General features: G+C 38.1%; 1 protein-coding gene across 1 annotated transcript; it reads left to right on the top strand.

Annotated features, from left to right (window-relative positions):
* The first annotated feature begins 29 nt into the window (after positions 1-29).
* Positions 30-12,681, top strand: LOC110049792 (E3 ubiquitin ligase RNF157-like). The gene is made up of 14 exons (XM_089290564.1): positions 30-210; positions 339-460; positions 2,256-2,344; positions 3,005-3,115; positions 3,809-3,929; positions 4,782-4,848; positions 5,535-5,626; positions 6,510-6,581; positions 7,128-7,239; positions 7,586-7,633; positions 8,243-8,304; positions 8,471-8,552; positions 9,296-9,589; positions 10,306-12,681. The coding sequence occupies exons 1-14, from the start codon at positions 126-128 to the stop codon at positions 10,515-10,517; spliced, it is 1,569 nt and encodes a 522-aa protein (XP_089146690.1). The 5' UTR covers positions 30-125; the 3' UTR covers positions 10,518-12,681.
* The last annotated feature ends 89 nt before the right edge of the window (positions 12,682-12,770 follow it).

Genomic DNA, 12,770 nt, shown 5'->3' on the forward strand with positions numbered 1-12,770 from the left:
ACATCCTATTTCCTTATATGTAGTATCGACTCGTCATTTATGGCGGAAAGAATGAGAGAGATACGGAACATGTAGTCTGTTTGTTTGTACTTTTCTCAGCTGTTTCTCACAAAACCCTATTCGAAATGGGTAATCGATTCAGCAGACAACATGAGGGAGTCGAGGATATCGACGTTTCTTCAAACCCTTATCGATATCCCCCTCTTTCAGGTAAATATCTCTCGCGATTTTCTTGCACAACACAAGAACGGCACATACACACTCACTAAGCTTATATTGATCATCACGTTATTCGAATGCCATCCCATCGGTACTAAACTTGAACATTTCGTCTGTAGGAAAGAGCTACTTCGCCGATTATTTTCTTATGGGAGGATCTAGGTTTGATACGCCGCAGCCGGAGGCGTACCTTTTTGGAGAAAATAGCGACTTGAATCTACTAAACCCGAAACCAGTTTCGGTAAGTACGTGTTATGCTCAAGTAAGCGCCTAATTCCCATCACTAAGAAAAGGTGTTAAAAGTTTTGTCGTAACTGTTTCATGGTTGAAAACACTGGGATGGTCTTTTCTTCACTCCAGTTAGACAAGATCGGCTTGTTGTGTTGGACATGGATTCAAAAGCGGGACATTTATAAGATCTGTGCTTGAATGACAGAAATGATGAATTAACAGACTCTATTGCCACATTTCTTGGGTACGATGTAGTAATTTGCGCTTGGCAACGCTTCTGAAGCACTTTTTACGCATTGCCGTGTGTCAGCAAGTTCTCTTTTTAACTATACGCAGTGAAGTCACGATAATCGAAAAGCTGTGATTTACACGCATGTTTAACTTCCGTCCTCGACTCAAATTTCCAACCGGACTCATCTGTTCTTCAAAACTGGCTGGAGAAATGCTTTCGTCTCTAAGCTGACTATTTATTACAAATTCTAAGGGAAACTTGAATATTAAATGCTGATTAACAGAGAAATTTTTTTAAAACCAGTTTGCAAGTCACACTAGTCTTTTGTTTACACTCAGTTCGATTTAAGGTTCTTTCTTTCATTTACCACACGAATTACCCTGACTTTTGAAGTTTATTAATAGGGGCTTCAAACAAACTGTAGCACTCGAACATTCAGAGAATGTTCCTTTTCATACGAGAGATCCGTAAAATGTCTTGACAAACATGGGCAAGTCTTTTTTTTTTACTACATCTGGTTATACATGTACACCGTACATTTCAGCATAAAGATGGGCACAAGACAGATTGTACATCAAGAAAACCTGCAATTTTGTTTTAGTCCATCTTTAACAACAACTAAGAGACAAATGTGGCAGGGACAGATAATCCGTCTGCATGTTCATCAGATGAATTAAACATGTGTGTACATGTGTCAATATTAATGCAGGCAGAAGACGAAAACCTCAAAGATGAACTGTCTGCTTTTGTAATTGATGGCTTAGCGTTCTTGGTAGTTCAACTTGTTTTGTCACTAGATGTACGAACAGCCAAACGAGGCTAGACTTCCTCACAGTCTCACAGCTGATAAAACTTAAGCCGTAGCATCTCAGATCAGTGACTCTTCTGGCAATTTAAAACCTGGAGAAAAGGCCTTGAGAGAAGCAACAAAAAACTTAAAACACATATATGTAGTCCCCAGCCTTTTGGTATCTGAAAAAATGAAGGTTTCATTGTTAGGACATAAGTACTTACCTTACTGCACCATCTTTGCTGTGTTTTAAATGCACTGTATTTGAGATAAAGTGTGACTTTAACCTGTTCCAGGCTCTCAGTAGTTGGGGACAAGCAGAAAAAGAGGTGAGCGCCCTCTTTTCTCCCCAACTACCGAGAACCTGGAACAGGCTAGCATAACTTAGAAAGGAGAAACAGGACATTTAGTAAACTGAGCTTTGTTTTAAGTGAACCAATGGCTTTACAAAGCTGATCTTTTGTGCCGGCAATCGTTCTATTTAGAAAAGAATCCATAAAGTACATGTAATTTGTGGATCTTCATTGTTAAAGTTCTTGATATTCCGGGAAGTTTCATGTAATATCCAGCAAAAAAAGTTTTGGAAAATATGTATGTGTAGCAAACTGTCTGTCAGTTTGCCAATTATGCTTCAAAAAAACATTCAATTTCTATGTAATCTATGTATAGAAGATGATTAGAATTACAATTGATTGTTTTTCCTTAAAATAATTGAAGCTTTGCATGTATTTATGTGACATCACATCACTGAAGCATTATGTGCATTCTTGTTGTTGTTTTCAGTTTCCATATCCACAGCCACCAAGTAATGAACCAACAAAGACACTTAGAAGTCTTGTGAATTTAAGAAAAGATTCACTCAAGCTAGTGAAGTAAGTGTTTTTGTTTTGAGGACACTTTGTGTTATTAATCATTGAAAATTGCATGCATATTATATTTAGATGATTGGATGATCAAAATTTGTCATATGCAGATTAACTATAAAATGTACATTTACATGTAAAATGTTTTAATTATCCAGTCAGGCATGATGGAACATACATTCCCCTGACTAAATCATCAAAATAGAAATAATTTATGCAAAAAGCATTTTTTTATAATTGAACAACACCTCAGTTTTACATGACTTTGTACATGTACTTGCACTTGAATGTGTGAATCTTTGCATTTTCTCATTTTAAAAGCTACTATGCAGTAAGGGTTGTTGTGTTGCAAAAAGCTAACAGAATGTGGACGGTTGAATGAAGAGTTTTTTTGTCTTTGTTGATTCAGTGTGTGACACAATTGCAATCAGCAAACACAATCATGGCAGCAATTTAAAGTCTAAGAGTATGTGTGCCACCATTAAAGAGAAATGGTAATGAAAAACTACATTGAAACTTGCCTGTAGGGTCAGGGTAACAAACTAGCTGATGCAGAAATGAAAGCAGTTTTATTTGAGTTAAGGGACAATTTAGGAACAGTTTTTCAATCAGTTTTTACTTTATCCAGGTCCTGGGGTGACATTTTTTCTTTGTTCTTCTTCTCTGTAGGAGCTCAGATCAAGAGAGCTACTCAGTTGAATTTGTTTTTGATGCTGATGTGAAATGTGCTGTAACAGTCCACTACAGGGCAACTGAAGACTTGTCCACAGGCTTAGCCATGTGAGTTCATTGTTCTATGCTAGATCACAGGAAACTCCACAATAGTTTGATTTTCTACTTGTACTGGACAGTCCTGGACATTGCTGTAACCTCAGCTGACAAATGACAGAAACATAATGCAGAGACATGTAGAAAGTACTGATGACTACCTGGTAAAATAAGCTCAGTGACATGTTGATGAGCAAGACATGACACAGTCACTGCGGGTAGTGTTTCTAAGTTTAATTCAGAGTCCTTTGCATGAGTCTTGTTGCTAGATATTAACTAACATGCAATCCTAGTTTTGAGTTTATAGAACCTGGGCTTGTAGAACTTCAAAGAGTTCATTTTGGTTGGCCTTACATGTATTAATCATCTAGCCCCGGTTGTTTGAACGCTGGATAACGCTATCCATTGGATAAATCACTATCCAGGAGATAACTGTTAACAAAACAAACCATGCTACCTGGTGGATAGCGTTATCCACCTTTCAAACAACCCAGACCTGGAAGGGTTCGTATTACATATGATCATGCAAGTGGTGTAAGATGACGTTTTCAATTGAGCTAACAAGAAATGACTTCAGATCTGTTAAAATTCCCACATCTCAGACACAGAGTTCTTGTGATAACAAAATTTGTTCTCCAGGGCTAAATTTGATGGAATTTTAGTGTCATACAAGTTTCAATCTAACATTATTTGTCCACATTGCAGTTACACATCTACGGAGCCTTTCTCGTCGTCATCCAAGACACGTTTTCCAAAAGGTTCTGGTCAGGTGTATAACAGTGCTCCTAAACACAAAATTAAACCCAGTATGTTTACTGAGGAGGAGGTGAGTGGTTGTTGTACCTTCTCTAATTATGTGTACTTAAGATACAGAAGTGGAAAAATCCAAATGAACAGTCCATACATATGCACTGACTTCAGCACAAGGTATAGTGCATCATTAGAAGCAATATCACCCCAGAGTCAAGTGGTGTGACTGAGATTGGTGTGACTTGTGACTCTGGCACAATAAACACTATTAAAGTCAAACTTAATTCTATCAATATTTGATTCAGCACAATGATAACATGATATTTTAGCATTGCTCATGGCAGTCAAACTGCTTTTTCTTCACACTTTTATTCACAAATATTCTAATTTTTTTCCTATGAAGTATTTTTCATCATCATCATCATTTCATCAAGTCTCTGTGCATCAGTAGGCGCCCTTTTAAATGAGATATATAACTTAGGCTATGCTGCTGTAAATAACTGTTCAGAAATTAAATAAAGAAGAGAGTCAGGAAAAGGGTGATCATTGTATGATAATCAATTAATCCTTAAGTGATAGCAAGAGTGACTTCAGTTCACCTCTGAAATAAGATTTGATTTTTGGTAGCAGTTTGTGGTTGTCCAGGTAGTAAATAAAAGGCAATGGAATAGTGTAGTCATTTACTGAATAATTTTACTTGTGTGTGGAGAAGGATGAGTCTGTGTAATATTGCTCTACTCATCTCTTGCCATCTGGGGAAAACATATCATCTTCAGTGTTAACCTGTTTTATTATTCAAATGGCTATACTACATGTATAACTTTGTCTATAACTTTGTTTCTCAGGGTTTCTTTAGTTGTCATCATTGCTGCATGTAGTTCATTTAAAGAGTGTATGGTTAAGTTCTTATATTTTTACTTCATTGTAGTTGAACTATTGCCCAATAAATCATTCCCACATTCCAGTAGTGATTCAGATTGATGCCGATGAGGAAGGTATGGACCCTATAGATTAACTAGATAAAAACACTTGTTAAACTGACTGAAAATATTTATTTGGCAATCAAGATTATTGAAAAGTTTAATGTTGTAATTAGAGACTGAAGAATTGTCTGAACACTGAATCTATTTTCAATGAACATCTTCATGTATAGTCAATCAACTTGTTGAAACATAATTGAACTTCATTATTTACACTTGTCTTTCTCTTTTGCTTGGATTTAAAGTACAGTGGAACCCCACCTTATGGCCACCCATTAATATGGCCAACTCTTTATGATTGCCACTTTACGTTGGCCTGAACAAAAGCTCAGACATTTTCTTATTTAAAGAACTCCTTTAATATGGCCACCCTGTTAATATGGCCAGATTTTGTTTGGCTCGTTAGTCACCGAATTAACAGGATTATTTTCCACCATAGCTACATTTGTTCATATAATTTACATGTATGTACATGTTTGAGATTAACAAACAAATAATGTATATATTTTTTAAACAATGACTTAAAAAATCAAAACTTTTGAACAGTTAAATGATTACAACCTAGCAAAATAAGTCTCAGGGTCTAAAGAATCAAATTGCAGAACACTGCACTGTGCTTGACAAATTAAATGAACTTGTATCTAACCGTGTTTTGGATGTTTTTGTACAAGTTTACAGTTTTCTTTGTATTTGGTCCACAGATTATCTGGGTCATTCAAACATCACACTGGCAACATTTGAAAAAATGTCTGATGGATCATACATTGTAAAACCCATCAAGCAGAAACAAATGGTATGACAAAAAAAAAAATTAATAATTAAAAATAGGAACATCTAAATTAAGAAATAATGTTGTTAACAATAACAAAACATCTATCAACTGACAATCACAGTCATTCTTGTCATTCTTTTCTACTTGACAATACATGTATGTTAGTTTAGAAAGGATAAAAAATGCTAGAATAACATCATTCTTAAGCTCTTGCTGTGGCTAGAGTTCTCTAGCATGCATGGCCACTCATTTGCTTTTATATTGTAAGTAGTTGCTTTTGTCTTAAAAATTCTGACATAGATGACAAGGAGAATACACAGGAGTGCTCATGTTCTCTCTTATCCTGCTGGCTCAGATACAGCTGCACATTTTTGTCTTAGCATACAGAGAAGCTTAGGGCTAGATGACTTTACAGTCAAGCTGGTGGCTTCTATCTTTCATCTTTTGTTTTTCAGGGGGATGAAATGTTAGAAAATTCAAATTGAGGAAGTACAGTACTTAGAGAGATCAAATTGTTGTTGAAATTTTAGCTTTTAACTGATTACTTGTGCAAGTGGGAAATTTTTTCTCGAGCTAGTAAAATTTACTGTCAGGCTAGTTTATGCCAGAAAGTCAACTGATTTTCTTTGCACCCTGATATATGCTCAGGAAAGCTAATGAGCTAGGCAACACAGGTTAAATTAAAGATTCTAAAAATAAACAGCAAGTATTGCACAGTGGCTTTTCTTTAATGAATAGTCGCACAGTAAAGCTTTCATCCACAGACTTAAAATCATTAATTCCACTTCCAAAAAGAGTTTCATGCTTTTTGCTAGCTTCATAGGTCTGCAATGCATGCTAAGGACCCTTTCTTGATATAATTTTTGATTTTTCATCAAGAGTCTTTTTTGTTTCCTACTACAAGGTTGATGGCCTGTGCTACCTTCTTCAAGAGATTTATGGAATTGAAAATAAAATTAATCAGAAGAGTGGCAAGGTTAGTATTTCAGCCCATGACCGTTGCCATGTTGGGGCTACTTATCTCCGCAGACCGCGAAGCTTGGGAGTGTTTTATTGCCGTACTGTTAGAATGGTCTAGGGTCTTTGGTCTTTTGTCATTTGGCAAGCCTTGCATTTTGGCCAGAATCACTGTGTGGTTTTCTTGTGTAAATATACACTGTACTCTCACATTACCTCTCTCTACTGGGAGTTTAAATTGGTACATGCATGTGGTAGGGGGAATGTTGTTACTTGAGGCAAAATGTTGTGGTGTTACCTGAGATCATGTGATGGTCTAGCATCATGTATTCAGGTCACAAGTGGGAGGAATGGTGGAAGCAGCACACCTAGTTATTTCTTGTCTTTTAGAGGCATAATATAGGCTCATTTGAACAGAGCACAAAGCTTACTATTAATGGACACAAGTTAGAAAAATATCACCTTATAACACTTTTTGTAATTTACTGAGACCATCATATCCCTGTTAATGTGTATTGTTGTCAGGAGATTAATTTTTTGATAATGATTCAATTATCTTTGGCAGGATGAAGATAATGAATTAGAAGAGACTGGTTTGGAATGTGTGATCTGCATGAGTGACATGCGAGACACCTTGATCTTACCCTGCAGACATCTATGTCTTTGTCGAGATTGTGGTGAGTTAGGAGTTCCAATCAATGTCCAGATGAGTTGAATTTAATTGCACAGTTTGAATAACATCTTTCAGATGCTCTTGCAGAAGATGTTGTTTAGCATAGTACTCTCTGAATTGAACATGCCCTGCAGCCTTTCTGTTCCAGCAGTAGTTGCAGAAAGTAGAACTTGACTCCACTCTGTGCATCTTCTGCTGTAGCAAAAGTGTTGCAGGACATGCTTACAGAACCTTTATTGTCCCTGTGGCTTGATTGAGTAATACGTCAGGGTCAAATCAAAGTATTTTCAGATTTGCACCGGAAGTATTGAAGTTGAAAGCATGTGTGAAAAAGTTTCCTTCTTTTTCAGCTGAATCACTTAGATATCAAGCAAGTAACTGTCCCATATGTAGATCACGTAAGTAGTGTTCTTTTAAGGACGGAAAACGTAGTTGAAGCAGGGTATCACCATGATTTCTAGCCTGATGTGGCAATTTCTGAGTTCTCAAGCTGTTTTAGAGTCACCCCTCATCAAGTGTGTCCACACATGAGGCCAGAAGTTGCTGTTTCTGCTGGGGCATGAATGTTACAAAATTGTTCTGCTACATTGGAAATTACGTTTTCCTCTTGACTGTGTGTTCACTGCTTTGAATAAAATGGCTAGTTATTAGAGGAAACAATTTTTAAACACAAACTGAAACAACCTTAGTAGTAGTATTAATCTTAGCTCTAGTTTTCAACCTTAGTTGTATTCTGAAGTTTTTATTATTATTCTGTATTTTAGACTTTTAATGTTTTTAGACTTTTATTTTTTAGAGGAGTCTCCTAAAAACCATTGCTAATTGATTGGATGTTTCCTTTTAAAATACGTATTTATTATTACTATTTATTATTTTATTAATTAAATTATAATGTGTCAGATTTCTCATCCGTTCCACCTCATCTAAAACATGTAAAATTATAAAACGTTGTTTTAAAAGTTGTCCTTTGGTACATTCATAATTTCTCTGGTCGTTTTTTTTCTTAGCGTTTCACGCCTTGTTACAAGTTTGTGCTTTCATCAAGAAACAAAATGGTTCAACTGCTCAGGTAATACGCTGTTAAATGCACAAGCAAACTCCATTTCTCCATCAGACATCGTCTTCCAGTTGCTGATTTCCCCTATTCTCGTCACTTGCTTGCTTACAATGTATTGACAGGGTGAGGAGAAATTTGAGTTTGATAACATGCACTTGACTTCAATTTCTCATTGTAGGACAGCGCATGGCCTGGTTACGAAGAGATTCCTCTTGTAGAAGCATTGAATGGAACGATTAAACCAGACAACATACCAGAAGGTATTGTGTTAATTTGTAAAGCATTTGACCTCCAATATCAAAATATGACTTATCATAACGAATTGTCATTTTGCTGGAGCACGAAATAGACCGCTTGCAGACGAGTGTCAGTAAGCCATTTCAAACACAAAAAAGGCGGTATGGCCGAGTAGGGATGTGCCCACGTCTCGTCCCATTCCCCTTAAGGCTAAAGCGTCTTACCTCATAATCCCAGCTGAATTTCGAGAAAACAGACTTCCAGCAGTCTATGCTTGAAAGCAATGTCCCACAGGTATAAAGAACTGCAGTAAAACCCGTGCTTGAAACGTAGCCAGCGAAAAGATCCCCTTCGTATTAAACGCCAAAGCGACGGGAGCAATGACAGGCGTTTGTGCCTTGAAACGTGGCCTTAACGTATCGTATGAGGGGTGAACCATTTGACCTTTGAGGGGGTGTGAGTGATTTGGTATAGGCACGATTTTTTAACCCTTTTCATGCACCAGAAAAAATTTTCTCGGGACGTGTCTATGTGTGATATTGTTTTTTTTTTCTCTCTGTACAACATCCTTTTTTTCCGGTTCACTGAAGGTGCCTGAATTTTTTTGGTGGTGGTCGGGTGCATGAATGTTTTTTTTGGTTCAAGTATGCTTGCAGAATATTTTTTTCAAAATCACCCACCCACCCCCCACCCCCCTCAAATGTTAAATGGTCCACCCTAATCTAAAGTTTGTCACTAACATTTCCTCATCATTGCCCCATTGCAGAAGCTGCAGCACGCATGCGCCGGAGGTCAGCGTCAAGTATTCGATACTCTGGTCGGAGACGAGTCGAGAGTGCTCGCAATCACCGGTACGTTGAACGATCTTTGTCTGCATGCTCGGGGATGTCTCGGCCTGGAACAGCTCCGGCTAGTAGAAGCAGAGTTGAACAAGCGGAGGAACCTAGTAGAATTGAACCAGTTGAAAGACAGGAGGCTTCTCTAGAGACAAAAGACATGGTCACGCTAATTGGAGGCACAGAAATCGAAGAAGCAACTTCAGTGCATGAGGATGAACAAGGTGGGAATCAAAGTCCTTGTCGTCCTGTTTCTTTTTTTTTTTTGTGGTAGAGTTACAGCATTGATACATAAAGTAAACAACACCCTTTTAAGTACTACATACATTGCTTACTTGCTGTCGCTTCTCCAGCTTCCCTGGTAATTTACTGCGACGAAGCTGTCATGGTTTCGTTAATCTTCCTAATATGACAAACGCGTCCTTTTTGTGTGAACCATGTTTTGGCGTACACTGGAACCCCGTTAATAAGGTCACCAAAGGCCATAAAAATTTGGCTGCATTAACGGGGTGGCTGTAATAACGGGGTAGGGTCATATTTTATGACCGGCCTATTTCAAGTGACGTCTTGCGACAGATATATCACAATTGCATTTCTGAACAACTGCTCTTTAATAAGCATCCGGCAGGCAGATATAATTTTAAACAATTGAAGCTTCATTCAGTTCATATTAACCGCGGAAAGATAAACGTAACTGGATTCTAAACACGAAACGAGAGCAGACATGGCTATGCATATCGTTCTCAAAACAAAGGTTCTGACCTCTCGGTGCGAGTGGCCGTATTAACGAGGAAAAACTATAAAGGATTATCCAGAACTGGCCATTGGCCGTATAAACGTGGTGGCCGGATTAACGGGGTTTTCTTATAAGGAAACGTGCGGGCGTTCCACCGTAACAAATTCTCCTGTGAGTCATTTTGTGTGTTTTTCATTTCTGTAGCATGTCCAGTATTCACGGGGAAACCAGAAGAAGACGAAGATGCACAGGACCTCCAAGTACACGTCGACGTGTCCTTACCCGGCACACCGCTGAGTAGTGATATCAGCGGGCGCAGCAGCCTGAGTGCCGGAAGTGTTTCAGCTACTACGCCTACGTATATCCGGTTAGAGGAAGGGACTGGAGAAGCTACGGTTACCACTATACCTACATAATTTTCTATGATATTTAAATTCTCGGAATTCGGGGCAGAAGGGTAGCATAACTTGTCCCTTAGCTGTAAAACAGTTTCTTGGTTTCACATAAGGCAGAGTCGGTTCAGATCGGGTTTTTTTTCGCTGTGTCTACACGCCCGGCAGCCGGACAGCGCTTTGAAAATAAAGCGTGTTCGGCAGTCAGAAAATTATTCTATCACATCGTGTTACCATCATAATTCTTGAGAACGAACCGTAAACAGGGTAACCGGTAACCTTTTGTTCTTTTCATGGTAACCGTAGAGCTATTCAGGCTAACCGGACACGGAGTACTACACGTCGTTGAAAAATAGTGAACTTTGTTACAGTTAGCCTGAATGGCGCACCGGTTAGCCGGTTTACGGTTAGTTCTCAATTGTAGTGGTAACACGATTAATAGTTAGTCTGCCGGACATGCAGACGCAGCGGGGTTTTTTTAATTGACAGGCAATGAAACGTTTCAACGGTGCTACAAACTTTTCACTGGATGCCTCTGGGAGAAAAGATCATTAACTATTTGCTCCCTTTGAAAACTTAATTATGATGAAAGTAATCCGACATTTCAGTTTGCAGAATGACAAAAAGCAAACAGTACCCCTTAAAAGTGCTGCTTGACAGCTTTCATTTAAATGGTCACACACTAGGGTTTCATCCACAGACTTTAACGTTTGAACCACCTTGCACAGCATAATAAACAGTACCACATGAAATTACTGCTCAATAGTTTTCATTTGAATGGCCGCACATAGCATTTCATTCATAGGTTTGAAAGAAAGTAAGGACTATATTTTGTTAAGGTTTGCCAGATAACTTCCTTTTTCGTAACAGATTCAGTTTAGCTTCGAGGATATTTAGGTCGACTATCAAGAACTGTTTTGCAGCTTACTTGTTGTCATCTTTTTATTTTACCCCCAAAAAAGCAGTCGAAAAATTGCGAATATGCAAAACTATGTTTTACAGCGATTCTAACCTGGTTTATTGACAATGTTTTCCCATGTAAGACAACATATATTGTCTAGCTAATCTTTATTATTTTTTAACATTTTCAAAGTATTTTTTAGCCCAACCTTAAGTTTCGTATTTAAGGCTAATGGAAACTGCTCTCGAATCTCCGTTGCAAATGAAAAGAGCAGGGTTAGCTTCGTTTTAAGAATCTTTCTCCAAACCCTTATAACGAGACTTCACAGGAATCAGAATTATCCCCCACCCCACCCCCCTCCCAACCAAGGACACGCATACGTTAGAATAGAGGCGTTTAAATTTCACTGCTTGTTTAAATAATTATGCCGAAGCAGTCATTTTGATTGTAACTGTGTGTAGGTAATTAGATAGTTTAATCAATGGCAACTTGGTGCCTTGCACTAAAGAATCCAAAGATGGCGGCTAAAGGTAGCCACCATGGGTAAGAAGTACTGATGTAACAATGGCTGTAGATTGAATCACTATTCGCTAAGTAGGGGTTTAAGACCAATTTTAGAATGAGAGAAAATGTTAGTCTCCTTAGAAGACTGGTTTTGAGCAAATTTCGAGGACTTTCGATTCGTAGGCGGCGATGAAACATCGCGCGATTCACGCAGGTTCGAGCAACCGGGTTGCCAGGCGAACTTCGTTGACAAAACCGTCACGGGTCACGCAGTCTTCGTTTCTGTTCAAATAGCTAAAAGCATACTAACGCAAAAAAAAATTACTCAAAGGAAATACATGTGTATATCTTTTGTACTATTGCAAGTACGGAGTAAATCAGTTATGTGCTATTTGTATTTCGATCTCTCGCTGAGCACTGAGGGAGCACTTGCTTTAAAGTTGGTTGCATTTGGAAAATAATCTTGTTCTTTGTAGTGTTAGTTCCAAGGGAGCTAGTGATTCCTCTACAGGTTGTGGTACAAGGTGTCGCTTGACTGATTTTGTATTATAAATACTTTTTGTACATAGCTTATACACTTTTTTTTTTCAATTGAAACTTGTAAGCGTGCTATGACCTGCAGTCATATCGGTGTGGTCAAGTTTCTGTAAGCGCGGTTAGGAATATAAACTGCGAAAGGAAAACATTCCTCGCATATCTTGTGAAGAAGCGTAACATATCGAATAAAATCCCGCCCCTCCCAATGTCTACTTTGAAATAAAAAAAAATGAACTTGTGTTGTAACTATCGAGTCTTAATTACGAGTGGTCCGATCGTTTGTCAGAAGAAAATAGGGGTTCTTCTAGATCACGGTAGTCCCGTCCGTCACGCAG

Source organism: Orbicella faveolata, unplaced genomic scaffold, assembly GCF_042242905.1.
Source record: "Orbicella faveolata isolate gen_17 unplaced genomic scaffold, um_ofav_v1 contig_2, whole genome shotgun sequence".
NCBI lineage: Eukaryota > Metazoa > Cnidaria > Anthozoa > Scleractinia > Merulinidae > Orbicella > Orbicella faveolata.